Source organism: Corvus hawaiiensis, chromosome 4, assembly GCF_020740725.1.
Source record: "Corvus hawaiiensis isolate bCorHaw1 chromosome 4, bCorHaw1.pri.cur, whole genome shotgun sequence".
Taxonomy (NCBI): domain Eukaryota; kingdom Metazoa; phylum Chordata; class Aves; order Passeriformes; family Corvidae; genus Corvus; species Corvus hawaiiensis.
The window spans coordinates 31,322,496-31,339,377 of record NC_063216.1 but is presented as its reverse complement, the minus strand read 5'-3'; the positions used below and the strand labels follow the sequence as shown (position 1 = coordinate 31,339,377).

The 16,882-nt window shown below is 43.7% G+C and overlaps 1 protein-coding gene across 4 annotated transcripts in view; it reads right to left on the bottom strand.

Moving 5' to 3' along the window:
* The window catches only part of GRIN2B (glutamate ionotropic receptor NMDA type subunit 2B), a 223,975-nt gene that overhangs the window by 24,100 nt on the left and 182,993 nt on the right, over positions 1-16,882 (bottom strand). For all 4 annotated transcript variants that reach the window (XM_048300227.1, XM_048300225.1, XM_048300224.1 and 1 more), the window contains exons 6-10: positions 7,381-7,589; positions 6,891-7,062; positions 6,068-6,221; positions 4,408-4,533; positions 1,343-1,572 (exon numbers count right to left, since the gene is read on the bottom strand). In XM_048300227.1, coding sequence (XP_048156184.1) covers positions 1,343-1,572; positions 4,408-4,533; positions 6,068-6,221; positions 6,891-7,062; positions 7,381-7,589 — 891 coding nt within the window. The remainder of the gene's footprint in view (positions 1-1,342; positions 1,573-4,407; positions 4,534-6,067; positions 6,222-6,890; positions 7,063-7,380; positions 7,590-16,882) is intronic.

Genomic DNA, 16,882 nt, shown 5'->3' with positions numbered 1-16,882 from the left:
GAAGACTGTCTTGAAAACCATGAGAATGAAAGCATGGATCTCTCCATGAGCCTAGGCACAGCCTGAAACAATAGATCACAAGTACGAACTATCCCATTTAGCTCAGACAGTTGAAAATCTAATGATGACACACTAATATTACCTCTGATAGGGCTGGCTGGTTTTGAACAGTATCTTTCAATCTGAAGGAGCCCACAGCTTCTAAGGAGTCTCTGCAACAACCTCGACCTGACAGAAAAGCATACTCCCCTCCACCCCATCCTGAACACAGCACACTACAAATGAGGAGACAGTGTGAAATAAACTGAGGTCAAAATTAACACAAATAACAGGAGCACTTCTGCATGTTACTCTGTGCCATGCTTCATCCAGGAAAAAAAACAAACCAAAAGCAAAATGAATAATAAAAACTCTTATGGTTAATCTATCACAGAATTTCCAGGCTACTGAACAAGACACTGTATACACAGGAGGCCTGGCCACAAATATTTCTAGACTATCATGAGGGACACGAGAATCAGTAACTATAACCAACCCAGCAGCCGCAACTGACACTTGCAGTCCTCCTCTTGCTGCTATCCCAATAGCAGTGCATGCAACCCATTGCTATTTGGCTGCCCTGCAATGGTATGACCCCTTAAGCAGCCCCAGTGACTGAGTAACAAGCTCAGCATGGACAGTTGAGCCTCACAATACTCAATTCCTTGTGAGTAGCCTCACCACAAAACAAAAATAAAGCAGTGTGCAAAGCATTATACCCTCACCAGCCAGACAGCACTACCCTGCATGTGTCAGCAATCTTCTCAAAATCCTCAAGTGTTCAGAGTCTGAACAAAAAACGATGCGAAGCCTCCAAACACCTTGAAAAATGACAGTATAACTTCAAATGCAAGCAATAGTAAAACATCAAAGCCACAATGATTTACCCCCATGGACAGAACTTGTTCTCAGAATAAATTAACAGATCATATTTGCTAGCCTAATGGCCAGCATTCCTACCCAAGACAAATTATTTCATCCTGAAAAAGCTGGTTACAGCCATTATACACATCATCTCCAAAGCTCCATTAATTTGTTTCTTGCTGACAGTCAAGGTGTGGTTTGGGATCGTGCAAGCAAGCACAGTTCAGTTCTGTTTATAATTCATTCCTAAAGTGCTTAACACGTGTAAAAGTGCAACTGAATGCCAATGAAGAACAGTTGTGCTACTTAAACTGGAGTCTAAAGCTATGATGTGACTCTGAAAACACCTGCACACTTTTCTCGTGAAAGGAAAGAAGAGAGGGTAGAGCAGTCTCTTCTGTGGAAAAGGCTGCTTTAAAGGCTTGGGTGGATACATTACCTTTTTGTCACTCAAGCCAGACACCTGGTCCACGTATTCCTCTTGGATCATGAAGGCAGCCAGGTTGGCAGTGTAGCTGGCCAGAAAGATGACAGCGAAGAAGGCCCACACCGACACCATGATCTTGCTAGTGGTACCCTTGGGATTCTGTACTGGCACAGAGTTGTTGAACACCAGCCCCCACAGCAACCAGATAGCTTTGCCAATGGTGAAAGAGGGACCTCCTGGTTCTAGAGTGATTGAGAAACATGATCACACAGTGAGCATCTGAGAGTAAGTGGTCTGTGTTTCCAGTCACGTACACATCTTAATTTCAGAGTTAAGAGCAGAATCTATTCCCACTGTGAGGTGAATATCTGCAGCTGCACTCCCCTAAGTTCATGCTACCATATCTCAGCAAAGTGCAACCTGAAAAATTATTTTTTAAAAATATCCTCAGGTTTCTTGTTTTTTTCTGTCTCAGGGATTTCCACTGAAACCTTATATGAGGGCATTTGTTTTTATCTGATTTGAAGTATCTAGAAGCCTAAACATTTAATTTTGGTTGAAGTGTTGTCCTCAGAAATAGAATTTGCTCAGAAACATTCTATCCTCACTTCCAGCTGTTCAAGAGTGATGCCCTCAAACTCCCAGCATACACCTGTGTAAAACATGGCTCTCACTGTACTTGTAAAGTTACAAGGAGGAACACCATCTGAAATAACAGGGCTCCTCAAATACTTCTGCAAGAGTGTTTTGTTACTCAATCTGTCGAAGATCCATGAACCACAGAAGAGCACAGCTCTCTCTCCCCATATTTTGTGTCTAAGGTACATGACAGTGACATGTACCTTAGACACAATCTGCAGGTCTGCCCTAGATAGTCCAGGAGCAGATCCTGTGTTTTAATAGCTCCTATTTTCCCCTTATTCACTTTTCACTGTGGAAGGTCACTCATACCCCAGAAGCCATGTGTGCTAATGAAGCACTAGATCTGAAAACTTGCGAAATGGCACCTGTCTCCCAGAAATCTTGTACCCCCAGCACACACTGGTTCCATTAGTGGGAACCTAACCCAGAATTTCCTCAACTTGAGCACAAGAAGAGCTGAGAGGGAGAATGCAGATGCAGTCACTCTTCAGACACCAAGGAGATCCTCTCAGGATGAATGGTGCAGTTCAAGCATCTGTCATTTCTCCAACGGTGCCAACCTGATCAGCATCCCATGCTTTATCTCCTCAGGCAGGCTGATTGGATCCTAGTGCTGCTGCCTGTGGTTGACTCCAGCAGAAGAGCAAAAGGGAGGAAAGCTTTGACACACCTCTCCAAACCTCTGAGCAGCAAATAGCACAGATCATCTGAAAGCACTAACTGTGTTACCCTAAATACAACTGAACAACAACTGAACAATGCAAGGGGCTCATTTTTCACCCAGGGAACTGCACACCAAGTTCAGAGCAGAATCATCACCTGGCAAAAATGGTGCCTTTAAATTCCAGGGAGACAAAGTTCCTAAGAGAAACATGGTTTGGCAGTCCTTGTCTTTTTACATGCCAGAGCATTTTTACATCCCTCTCTACCTAATCTGCCCTAAGATATACAGGTGAAAGTCCTGAAAAGCATCAGTGGGAAATGTAAGGTGGAAAGAAATCTTGAGAAGCTCCCTTCTAAAAGCCTTCCTCTCTCCACTGATCACCTCATGTGCTTCCATGGTTACTTGGTCAGACACAAACCAAGATTGTAATGGGAGATTCCAATCCATAAGTCTTGATGTCCGTAAAGAGAAAATGCGGGTGTGCAAGGCATGCTGTCAGGGGCATACTGTCATAGTTCAAATGCAGCCAAAGTAACATTAGCCAGGGTTTTCATTACCAAAATCAGCATTGCAGTCTCTGCAGCAGACTTCTGTATCTCATATTTCATCTCTCAGGGATAATATCTGTCTGATCATGCCATACTCTTCATAATTACTCAGAAATATTGATACTTGCAGCTGCAGTTCAGCTAACTTAACAACTGCACACCTGTACTAAAAACTGCTTCCAGTTCCACATCTGTATCAATACCTCTTAAGATACTCACAGGTTTATCAGTACTTTGCCCACAGATCCATGGGGTTATGATCAGGTGCCATAAAGGCACTCCACAGCTCCATGTTAAAAGACAAGTTCTCCACTTCCCCATGTATGTGGTTCTGCTTGCACTCTCACTAACATTTTTTATTTTCACTCCTCTCTAATTTGATGGCATGAATTCACTCAAAGCACTAGACTTGGGAGCAAATGAGTGCATTTTCCAGTAACTGGCTCTGTCCCACTATTCTGTATGAACCAATAAATTCAAAAAGGTTTGAAGGGCTGATTCACCAGGGGGTGAAGATATGCAGATGACAGAAGACTCAACTTGCTAATTGTTTTCATGTCAATAAGGAAAAAAAGGCTGTATCTTAGGAAGGACAGACAGCCTTTCTTTAATTCATGTGGCTGCCTTCTGAAGATCAGAACCACAGAGATGGATCACTTGCTTGTTCCTATCTTTCCTGCTGCCCTTGAAAAACAATTCTTTACCCACTCCCAAGAAAATGAGTTTCCCATTCTCTCAGTCGATCTTAGAAAGTCAGAGAGGCAAGCAGGGGAAGGACCTGACCAGCTGACAGATGTGGAGTCTGGAGGACATAGCACTATGCTGGGAGGCCAGCAGAGTGGCTTGTTCTCCAGGGAGAATGCACTGAAGGATGGATTGACAGTGCTGAGCCCTGTGATTGTCTCAGAGAGTGCAGCATTGTAGGCCCTGCCAGCACTGGCTACCAGGGCCCATTTTCCCTCAATGAGAAACAAGTTGGAGCTGGTATGTGCTTTAGACATGAAAGGCAACACAGCTCCGTCTCTCATGCCAAGCAAATTATCCATTATCCACATCTGCTCTCTTCAGAGCCTTTTTTCCGCCTCCATCCCTGCCCTCTTTAGTCTGAATGCAGAGCTCAGAGTGGGCTAGATCCGTATCGCGTTCAAAGCAAAGGAACACCCCAACAAAGGAACGGAGGTTGGAAACCAGAGGAGATCATAGCAAGAAACAGCTCTCCTTACCTCTGCCATCAGCAAGGCACCGATTATAGCCCACAGGGCTGAAGTACTCAAAGACGAAGACAGCCACCGCAGAGATGATAAGCAGCATCACAAACATCATCACCCATACATCAGCACTGAAAGGCTCTGGAGAGGAAGAGAAAACCATAGTGAAAGACCTGGTAACACCTCACCTCCTTTGCTCTCCAGAGAAGCCCAGTGTGGGGCAAACTGGGTTGGGGAAAAGCAGAAGTTAATGTCTTCGACCTGATTCTGAAAAACTTCTTGAACTGGGAAAACTGCAGTTTCTGTCTCTGTAATGACTGCATTCCATCGTACTGTTACATTCGTGACACATGGCTCCATCTGGAACCACACACAGCCATTGTGGCACGCATTGATAAAATAAAATGCATTGATAAAAGATTGTTCCCAGGAAGTCCTCCAGCACCATCTGGAAAGAGTGGGGAAAATCAAGCAGAACTGGCAGAGTTTCAGACAAGCATCCAACTTTCGAGATGCTATCGAGCCAAAGAGCATCTCCAAATTTCTAAGGTTCAGCCATAGAGACAGTAGGTTTTTTAGTATTCCATCCCTCTAGCAATGGGAACACTGGCTCATTCTAGAAATATTAGTGTTCATGTTCTGCAAGTATTTGATCTCTGCCAGGTTTTCTCCATCTCCAAGCCCGAACAGAAAAATATGGAACTGAACCAGATCAAAGAAACAAAGAATTTTGCTCCAGAGTACAGCCAATATTGCAAACTCAGTTAAATTGCAGTTTTAAATTTTGGAGATAATTTTAACATTGCTTTTACGTACCCCAGCAATATTGGTGGACTTGCTAAGGGCAAAAACTCCCAAAGAGTTAGTAGTCATGATACTCATATTTAAAAAGGTCTGGGAAAATTTCATTACCCATATAAAAGTATTTCTGTTTGCGAATGTTCTCAGGACTCTGGCGGAGAGCAGACAGTAATTATATAACTCATATACTGTGTTTGCTGCATCATAAAGCATTTTATAAAGCCAAATAGCAGATACTAGGAAGACATGAATGTCTCGGGGAAATGCAGTATCATTTCCGTATTCTCTGATCACCCTCCATCACTGAAGGACATTAGAAATGCCTTTATTGTAAGACACAGTGTCAGCACAGAACCGATGGCTCAACTGTTCTTGAGAAGGTCTATTAGTTCTCTAACTTCTGCTAGGTGTCAAGGGAGGGTCAAGTTAACAACGTCTTTACAAAGAATGTCTCTGAATGTGCAACAATTTATTGCTAATTGCTATCACTAAGTGTTATGGTACCCCAGCTATAAGGTTTGAATCAATTTTCTTCTGGCCTACACTCCTTAAACATACTATTAGTTGAGTCACCAGGAAACCACGTGCTGAGGTGTATGTGACAACTCTGAGTGAGCCCATTTTTTTCTAGGATTAGGCATACAATTGCTGAAAAAATGTCTTGGCTTGGAACTCACAGGCAGCGCCTATTTGCACTTGTATTTGCCTGGATTTTCCTTGCCTGGGATTTAGTTCTAAAACATCGCAGTATATTTTTATACACCTGTCCCACAGGTACTCCCAAAAAGAGCTTTCAGGCTAAGAATCACAAGCAACCTTCACCTAATTTTTTATGACCACTGGGTGAAGTTTTAATTTTAGATTGAAACAATACCTAAGAAGGCAGAAGGTGAGACAGTTCCATTGCTACGTGACACCATGACACTGATTCCCGTCTCAATGAAGGGCACAGAGAAATCCACCACTTCTGAACGCTCCTCATTAATGGTGAGGGATCCCACAGCCATATAGGCCCGTTTGGTGACAACCTGGAGGAGGAAAAGAAAGAGATCACACACAGACACAAGGCAGCCCTCAAGAACCACGGTCAAGCACCTTCTCATCTTCCTGCCTTTCAACACAATCCTTTTACTCCTGTAATCCCATTCCCTATATTGTTTGTAACATCTCTCCTTTCTAAACTTTCATCAGGGCACCTTCTTCTTTCAGGAAACCTATAGACATTAATCTTCCCCTCAAAGCTGGTATGTGTATAAAAAATAAATCCACAGAGGTCTTAGGATAAACACATCATCCACGGAGAAGACGTCTTATCTCATTTTTCCGTCCTTGCTTTATCCTCCCTCTAACACTGCAAAGTCTTATTTCATTCTTTATTCACCTTATATACAACCTAAGCATAATCTAGGTTGCAGCAACCATGGTGCATGGATATCAGCCTCTTTCTAAGACTGTGTAGGCCAAATTTGTGAGACCATAGAGAATAATAATTAATGGTCAGACAAGAAAGGTTGTCATGGTCGGAGTGTCAGAGCAGATTAATTCACTCAGTGCCAAGAAAGAATGCAGGCCATTCATTTCTAGGGTCACCTCTGTCTCTGCCTCAGAAATGGACCCAATAATGATGGGAGGCTAGACCTGACCCATGTCACCCAGCCCAGGGTTGAAGCCCACCATGCCCTCCCTTTGCTGCTGACCTCTCCAATCATTCCATTCCACGTCCCATTGATCTTTTTTCCATGCTTGCCATTAGTCACCAAGTAGAGGTCATAGGTGAACTTGACAGACTTTGAGATTTTCTTGAGGATGTCTATGCAGAACCCCTTGCAACATTTCTTCATATAATCTGGCTCCTCATCAGTTTTGTTCCTGAACCATCACAACAATAATGGGTTAAAAGACTGGGAGAAACTCCTGTAATTCCCCTCTGTTGTCAGTTTGCATTCCCCCTCCCACAATATAATGTGGACAATTTATATTGTGCTATCTGTGCTGGAGGGTGAAGGGACACACTACAATGATTTGCCCAAAGGGGCCCATCATGAATGGCCATGAGACAGGCTGGGCAAATGGACATAATTTTCTAAAAAAGATTGTCAGATTATGATGGTATTGGCCCAACAGACACTCTACATTCTGTTGAGAATGAAGAGCCCAAGATGAGCAGAAAAATACAGGGGTGCATACTCAGTCACTATGCGTTTTTGGCAAGGGACCGTGTTCCTCATGCAGGTGCCACTTAGGGGGTCCACGTTCTCCACAATGACAAATGGTGCCTCTTCCAAGGTCACGATACTCAGGTGATCATCCTCCCGTTCCTCAGAGTCAGGATACAGCTCAAAGCGTGGCCACACATAATACTTCATCTGCAACTTTTTTTCCTTCCATTTCCCCACCTGCAGAGACACAAACCACAGAAGGTAGACTTCTAGTTGTCCCATCCCTTTGCATCAACCACAGCTACTGAAGGACTGGGTAAGAGGACCACTCTGGAGTGCCCAAGCTCATGACTCATGTAAGATGGGGACATTTCTGGGGAGAAGGCTCTGAGTAAGTGGATTCAAACGAGGGTGAAGTGGAAAACAATAAAGATGTCTGAGTTGTCTCAACTCCGTGATGGTCTCACCCTCTGGGAGAGTGAGTGGATAACCACGGGAATACTGTAACCATGGTCAAACAGACAATGTCTTTCAGCATTTTCAGCCAAACAACAAGAACACAATGACTTGGTTACATACCTTAGCTGGAAACAAGGAATTGCTTTATGTTTTTGATGCATGAAAATTAATACCAAAGAGCATCTATGATATTTTTTAAATCTTGCTATTTCTCCCTAATTCTCATAACTTCCATAAATTTCTACTGCAATTTTAGAACACTTAACTTTCCATTTCCTAAGCAAATAGAGATCATATCTTCAGTAGTCAAAAAAGGATGTGGGGCTCAATTGCCTTATACCTGCTGGTACAAATGAGAGCTGTTTTGAAGCCACTGCAGTCCTTAATGAGACAATACATGTAACCTCACCCACTGCCCTGGTAGACCATTTCTTGCAAAAAAAAATCCAGGAAAAGAGAAAACTTGAACATAACTGCACTTTCAACTCTCAAAGTCTCGCCTTTGTTCTCCATTTTACCCCTCCACCATCACAGCTGACAGTAATTAGCACCTTGGCTGGCAACCGAAGCTGAGAGGGTGAAGAAGCTAACTGGGCTTTAGAAGGAGCTTTCCTCAAAGAAAGTCCTCCAGGCCAGGACTGAGACATGCTGACTTGATGGCAGAGGCAGTGTGGGTGTGTGGGAGGCTTGCATGACTGCTCTTAGCAGTGTACCTGCTTGGGGTAAACAGAAAAGCTTCATTCCACTCCAATCCAACACCCCTCCCACCACCCCCAAATTTCAGGCATTTATTTATGTAAATGACAGAATGGGAGGGAGAAACACTTATTAAAGGCTCATTAGGTGTCAGTGGTTAATCTGTGAAACTCAAAGCCCAGCTGGGGTTTGGCATTTGAGAGTATCCAGAACTCACATAAAACACTTGTCACCTTCAAAACAAACAAACACTTCATCTAGCCATGAAAGAAAAATTCACTCTGAGGGCTTGTGGGGCAAGAAGAAAGGCAGAAGAAATCACCCACAGACAGCAGTTTCCACATCCATCCTCCATCCCTGTGCAGGGTGAACACAGCACCCCAGTGAGCACAAGGTGGGGGGTTTGTAAAAAGGTGGGCGAAGTGTCTGAGCAGCAGGTCTTGCCTTCCCACAGGCAAAGAATACCAAGGAGAGCTTGCCCTAATGTTCCCTGCACCCATGGAGATGGTCTGTACTCATGCTAATATCTAAGCCTGGATGTGGAAAGTGAATTTCTAAGGGGATAAAGAGCACAGACTCACATGCTTATCCAGGGTCTGCTCAGCCCTGGACTTCCCACTCATTCACCAAGCAGGTCAATTTATCATCATCTGAGCCAGAGATTTCTGCAGGGCCACTTTAGCTCTCAAGTAACTGAGCTCAAATCCCCAAAAGTAGTAACTGCCACAGGGGGCTCAGTAGGGACCAGTGATTAAGATGCTGCACAGAACAGCCCAGATTTCAGCTCAGCAACATTAACTTATAGTAGAAATAAGTGGCTGATGAAAGAGACATCTCACAGAATCTCAGCAGCATTTAGATATCTCAGTAACAGGCATGATATAACCCCCTAAGTGATAAATTAGATCAGATAGGCAAACCCAACCCATAATTACCCAGAAGTTCTCTGGGACAGAAAGGGGAGTTCATAAGGCTGTGTGCCAGGCACGTCTCACAGTGTTGTACTACACAGAAACATTAAGAAATTAGGATAACAATAACAGCATTGCCACAGCCTTCTGTGCACTGAATCACCTAACCTGCAAATACAGTAGTACACATCCAATCTTATTATCCCAATGAAATCACTCTAAATTGTCCAAAGAGGAAGAAAAACAGGATGAAGGGAAATGTTTTGACCTAAATCTCCAAATCAACTATGGATTGTCTCAAAAATATGTGCAAGTATTATATTTTATTGCTAACCTGAACAATCAGACATGCCATATACCTCCATACATGTACAGATATGAATAAGAAAAGTCAGAAAATCATAGTGAATTAAAAGGGGGCAGACTTCTTTACGTGCTTATGCATGCAAAGGTCAAATGTATATGCACATAGTTAAGGAAGGATGGTCATAAGCAACATGTGGGCAATAGGAAACACCACATATGCAGAGGATGGAGACAATGCAAGATAAACAATACACAAATGTGTATCATATGCTAGATAATCTGCCATGAGAGGGAAGGAGCAATTCACTGTAGGGACAGAGGTTAGCAGAATTAAATGTCACAGATTTGTCGAGGTAAAGATGCCTACACTTAAAGAATATAACCTACCAAGCTGTGCAGAGCAGAGCAAGGCATTTCTGAAGTCTCAGGGTATTTTGTATTAACAGCCTGTGAACTGTTATTACTTGGGTTTTGCTGAGTGCTTGCCTCAGCAAAAAGAGGAAAAATAAACTACCCCAGGCATCCTTCATATTGGTCACCCTGCAGTTTCAAGACCCACTGGGTGTTCTCCAATCAGTCTAGTCATCCAAACTTCCATTAGGAGCCCTGAAAGGTCACAGAATCAGTAAAAGTAAGGATACTAGGGATCTATAAAAACTTCTTTCTAATCATATTCTCCAATCCCTATTTAATGTTACTTTATATCAGGACACAGATCCTAGGAAACAGAATTTCACCTTAACTGCCCCTTGCTCTATCTGTACCACGTCTGATCTTATCAAGAAAGTACAGTCACTTTGGTTTGGGGATGATTTTGGAGGTGTTGAGGCAGGGGAGTAGCTAACTTCTACCTTCAATATAAAATCCTGTTTTGGATAACAAGATTGGAAGCAGAAGCCCAACACATTTGCAAAGAAAGAAAGGGAAAATTATTGTAGAACAAAAAGTTAATCATATATGCTATTTGTCTAAGCATATAAGTTATCCCATACAGACAAAAGGTGAGATTGCCTATGCAAGGGGAAAACAAGTGGGAGCCTTCTGAAAGGCTTCCAGCTGGCTGGCAAATTGCCTTAACCGCGGTATAATGCAGCCAGAATAAAAGAGTTCTGCAGTATGTTAATGCGCATCTTTAATGAAAGGTGCATTCACATTAGTTCCTTGAAACTAATTCTTAACAGAAGCTTTTCTCTCCTCCCAAGGGAAGCTAAGGCTTGTAACAGCCATTTGTGGCAGATGTTCCACCTGTCCTTACACTGACAGAGAGACCATGGTCTCCACGAGCAATCTATTCCAGTGCTTAACTGTCCTCTCCATTAAAAAGTGAGGTTTTTTCTCCTGATGTTTAACCTAAATCTTCTTGCTGCAATTTATACCAGGAAAGTGTATTTCCTTATTCTCCTACATGTGCTCCTTTCAGTGTTATCAGGTCAGTAAGATATTTATAACGGAGAGGAGCTGATAGTCTAATTCAGTGGCTATCTTAGAAGCTACATTGGCAAAAGCAGCCACCTGTTCAAATGAGCAGCATCCAGGCTCACCATTTACAAAATCCTTACCCAGATGGGTAGTATGGACAAGTACAAGCTACTCTCATGAATTTCCAAAATCGTCTGTTCCAACAAAGGCAGAAGTCAATCCCTGAGTTCCTCCTAATATGCCAAGGTAGGACCTCAAAACACAAGAGCATCTGGAGAGACCCATAACTAGTGTCAACAGATGGAAAACTAAAACCTCCTAGAAACTTGGTTTTCAATGATTAGGCAGGAGAATACAGTTCTGAATTAAACCAGAAATGTTCAGATACATTTCTTAGGCAAGATACTCAGCAGCATTGCATTGGTATCTGGGGTGAAGGTTCAGGAGAGAGCCTGAATCTTCAGATGCTTGTTTTTCAACAGGCTGGAAGAAAACTATCTAGGCAGTCTCCTGATAGTTATTATTTTATTCAGGCTCCTATTTGCACGATGCCTTGCACCACTCTCTTTTCATTTACAATCTTATCTCAATTCCTGCCCCCACCCTGCTATAGAAGAAATGCAAAAGGAACAAAAGGGATTTGGTTTCATCTGCAGAATAAAAAAAAAAAAAGACCATTCCAAACTCACTTAGGACTTGAACTGCTTTCTGCATTTTCCCAAAAGCTCAACGTTTCCTCCCTTGTTATTGGTTCTTTTATTTTTTTTCCCCCAGGAGCTAAGGAGTTTATTCATTCCAGTGGGGAAGCACTAAAGCAACAACAGAGAGCATGAATTAGGAGGCAGAAATTCCTTCCCTATTCCACCAAGAATCTCTGTAACCTGATCTGCACCTTTGTGGCTCCACATTGTGTAAAACTGAGATAATGGCACGTTTTTTACATCTGGGGTGCACTGGGTAGATAAACAGAAAAGGTCACGAGGCTCACAGACACTGTGGAAGTGAGGAGACACATACACATGTGTCTAGAGCTAGATGAGGGAACATATACAGCATGCATCTATGAATGCTATAAAGGTGAAAACTTCCTGTCTTTAATCTTTGAAAAAAATCTTACATAACTTTTACACCTGATTTGAATACATGAAAAATGGAAGATCAAATATAGAAAAGGTAAAGGTAGGATGTTGGACAAGGGGCAAAAAATAGGACTGTTGTTGGTAACATAGATGATGGAGAAGCATACCTAACCCCTCTGGGAAGCAGGACAAGTCCAAGGAGAAATAAGAGTCTTGTCAGTAGAATTGGTACAGATCCTGAATGAGGACATGGGAAAACCGGAACAACTGGGCAGGACCTGAAAAGGGCCACTCTAGAAGCACCATAGAAATAGCAGGTATAACTGGGACACTGCCAATGGAAGTAGGTATTGCTCAGGGTACATCAAATAAAGGTGGACCTAGGGGATGCTGTTGTAACCTTAATGCTGCAGTAGACTGTGAAGAAATAAATCATGCATAAATAAAGTAGAATCATTTTGGATTGAAATAGGTTTTGGAAGGCTGGTGCAAGATATTCCATGAGGACCAAACTACAGAGATCTACTGTAGCTCCACAGTCTTGGTTTTCAGTCTGGATAGAGATGTCATTACTGTTTCTAAAGAGAAATTTTATCAGGAACTAAGTTATTATGGGAGTATTTAGCTTCATAGAGATTAGATGGAGAACAAATGCAAATTTTAACAGCAGCACCCTGATGTTTCTTTTTCTGGATCTGATAGTTGGCATATTTCTTTACCCCAAAATTACTCAACAGGCAATAGGTCGTGATGTTTTACACTCAGTTTGGGCAAAGCAGCAAGGAACTTTAGAGAAAAGCTAGTTATCAGAAATAACCTTGGATTGAGCGATTGGGGGAACAGAGAGCTTGTCTTAAAGAAGGAGATTAAAAAGCTTGTCTAACCTAGATAAATGAAAGCTAAGAGGGGATATGACTGCTCTGTATATATAAAGGGGGGACAGATACACAAGGGAGAGAAGGAAGTGATTTTTAAGCAGGAAAAACAATGCTGGTAAAAGAACAACTGATCGTAAGGAAATTTGCCTTGAAAATAAGATAGATTTTAACCATCAGAGGGGGAAGTTCCGAAACAGCTGCCCAAAAGTAGCTGTGAAAGCAACTAAAATGGGGTCAAGAAGAAGCACAACTGGTTTGTAAAGGGCTATATGATTTTGCCGCCCAGAGCAGAGGGATGGGACCAGATGAGCCTTTCCAGTCCAGTGACTATAAGTAAGCAGAAGCAAGAGGAGGAATTCCACTCAGCCTTTTCCCCTCAATTTTTCAGTCTGCAAATGTCAAAACTCAGTCTCAATCATCGCATCTCTGTCCCCCAGCTAACCCACATGAACACAAAGACTCATGCTAATGATACCTCCAACTCCTTTGCTCCTACTTCCCTCATTCAGCAGCAACACCTTCTCTAGTGCCCTGAGGTTAAAATATTCCTCAGCTTTCATAGAAGCCGGTTAAGTTATGACTCTCACACTTACGGTGCTAGCATCACACCCATTACCAAACATACAATCCCTGTGATGCTACAGGTCTGTATCCTCACACAGGCTGGTCTACAGCAGGTGGAGAAGAGATGCCACAAAGAGCAAAAATCTCCTGTTTACAGACACTTTAAGGTGATTAATTAGCCACATCAGCCAAAGCAGACAAGAAATGGTTGTGAATGCACCACATGCAAAATTAATTAACACAAAAACAACACTCCTTCCTGAACCTCAAGTTCACCTTCCACAACCACCTGGGGAAGGCTGCTTTCTTGACTGCACCTGCAGAAGCTGGAATTGCTTCTAATAGCCTTTCAATTAAAAATGTAGGCTGCAGTAGATGGTGTGATTTTCTTCCCCTCTATATTTATACAGCACCTAGCATATGCCAGAAAGAGAGAGGCTGAGCTTAGAATACAGACAGGGTGAGGTACTTGCTCCTGCTTTACAACTCATTCTGGGAATAAAAGCTCTTTGCAGAAACATGGTCTTCCATCTCACTGAGGTCTGGCATTTACACAGCTCTTGCCATTTTTGCTGAAACATTTCTTTCCTGGTGCATTTATATGCCTTTTGCAGTTGCTAAGGTCCTGTCCCCTGCCATGATTAGCCAGAGAAGGTTAATGAGGTATACTTTGAGCATGTCTGACTTCTGCAAAGTCAGTGAACTATGGGGCTCCACTGGTGTCACAAAAAGGTCAGAGCTGTGAGAATGCCAAAGAGTTTGCCTTGCTAAATCATTCCTCCAAACCAGAAGGCACCAAGAATTCAGTACAGGTATAAAACTAGCCCCTCCAGGAGATGATGGTGGTCTTGCTGGTAGCATTAACTTGGTGGCCCAGAAAGTGGTTCATCCAGGCAAGGCTGGCTCATGCTGGAGCACGAGGGACTCCAAGGGGACAAAGTTATTCAAGGACCTCACTGCTACCTGATGTATACATAACCATGATTTATGGAAATGCAGACTGCAATCAGCACAGGCATAAATAGGAGACATGAGGGGAGAGGAAGCTGTTAATGGTAGCGGGGGCTATGATCTGAGTAGGCTGGAGAATGTAACTCTAAGCTTCTAGCAGGGGCAAATCAGGTGTTAGGATTTGGGAAGAAGAATTAGAACAAAATTTGTATCTTAACAAACACTGAAAACTGACTACTATCCAACACAACCCACCTTCAGCTAACAGGCAGTGACAGCACCTGACTCAGACTCTTACTTAATAGTGTTGCATACTTAGAGCCATCATGCCCTTCTGAAATGACTGTGTGAGGACAGGGGAGCTAAATAAATGTCCCAAATTCCAGCAACATCAGTCTGTTCTCATCCCGGTCTGGTAAATAGAATCTAAAGCCAGGGAGCTTATACTGTCCCTATCATTGTTCATCTAAGGTGAAAGAAGGCTTCACCTTGAGCATCTCCACTGCTCTCCTTTGCAGAACTGGGGGGGCAGGGGAAAACGTAGCAGGGATATTGGTAAGATTGCATGTTTTGTGTCCCAGGCGGTTCAGGAGTCACAAAGGTTTTTTGAAAAGTGTATTTTTATGTGCAAGTATAGGCATCTAAATGCTTTATGTAAGCATTTTGCGGTCTCTAGGAGTGCATCCGCATTGTGCAGGTGTGTGTCTGCATCCAGTACGTGTCCATGCATGTAATGCCCTATCTAATGATTTTTCCCCTTGGCTTTCCCTGTTGAGTTCTGGGTTTGAGTTTCATTTTGCTGAGCTTTCATTTCTTTCACTCAGAATTTTTTTCTCCCCCTAAAGCATGTTACACAGAGGGAGGGCTGCTTGCCAATTCACTGCAGTCTGGGAGACAGTTTAGAGCTTGGGCTGTTAAGTGGGTCCAGTACAGCAGTGTACAAAACCCTGACACGTGTGCAGTGACACCTACTCTTTACACTGACTGAATATCTCTCCCACAATCTCTTGGGACCTGAAGCTGAAGGAATGTTTAAAAATGCAGATGCAGAGGAAGGCCAAAACTGTTTCCTTGTGCTGAGAAAAGATAAATGTTGAAGCCGGCCCCAGCAGGGTTAGGAGAGGAGAAAACTTAAAGAGAGAGGGGGTGAGTTACCTAAATCTCATTGTTTTCTGTGCTGTGCAAGCAAGAGCGAAGGCACTGCCTGAAAAGCATCTCTGAGAATATCAGAGAGAGATCCTTCAGCTTCCAGTGGGGGGTGTCACAGCGGGTGAAACACCTCCCCACCCCGCATACAGCAGCCAGAGCCCCTGCCCTCTGCCTGGCAGCCCCACGCCCCTGTGCAGAGGTGCACACCTGCCAAGAGCAGCACTGGCACGGCTGTACACGCCCCTCTGGCAGAGAGATGCAGGGTGCTCGGCTCTCCTCTCACTGCTGGAAAGGGGAGGATCAAACCTCTTCCAGAGGAATTACTGCACATGTTGGGAGCCAGATTCCAGGGAAAGCAGCTAGCAGTTGCAAAGCTGCAAGGCCCCATTTCTTTCCTGTCCCACCACTGACAGCACTGAGCTGGTGACTGCAAATGCTGTCCGCATCCACAGAACACCCTTCGTCAGGATGCTGGGTCTGGATTCACACTGGCACAGCCACAGCCAGCCCCACTGCCTCCAAACCTTCAGGGTGCATGTCTGCAGCCCCCCTCAACCTAGCACATGGCAGGGAGTCCTGCGCAGTGTACCAGGGCCATTCCAAGGGGCAGCCAGCTGAAACAGTGTTCCAAGTTGTCACCAGATCTCCAAACTGAGTTGAAACAACAGGTCTGCTCTGCCTCCTGGTCCTCTGCCAGGTCTCTTTTCTTGGCTTTGCAAAGGGACAGAATGGGAAGGAAAGCTGTGGGATAGGAGCAACTAGGGACATCCTTGCTGCTTTCCCTCTATCCCATGTGCGGTTAAAGGCTTCAGACTCTCTGATGGATGAGAACTAGAACTCCAGAAAGAGAACCCATGAGCTGCAGGACCCCCACCTGACCCACTGCTACAGCCAAGTGCTGGGCTTTGCTTGAAAACCACAACATTCCTCCAAATTTGGGTAGAGTATTAGACAAGACCTGCCAGCTCTACCTACACCTTACAGAGAAGACCCAACCAGGACGGAGCCCACCAGCAGGACAGCTGGTTCATGGCACAGGTGTGCATTACTGCCACGCTGGTTGTAGCCAGCAAGTGCTCTGTGAGCATCAGGGAGTGATTCTGCCAAAGATTTTTCCT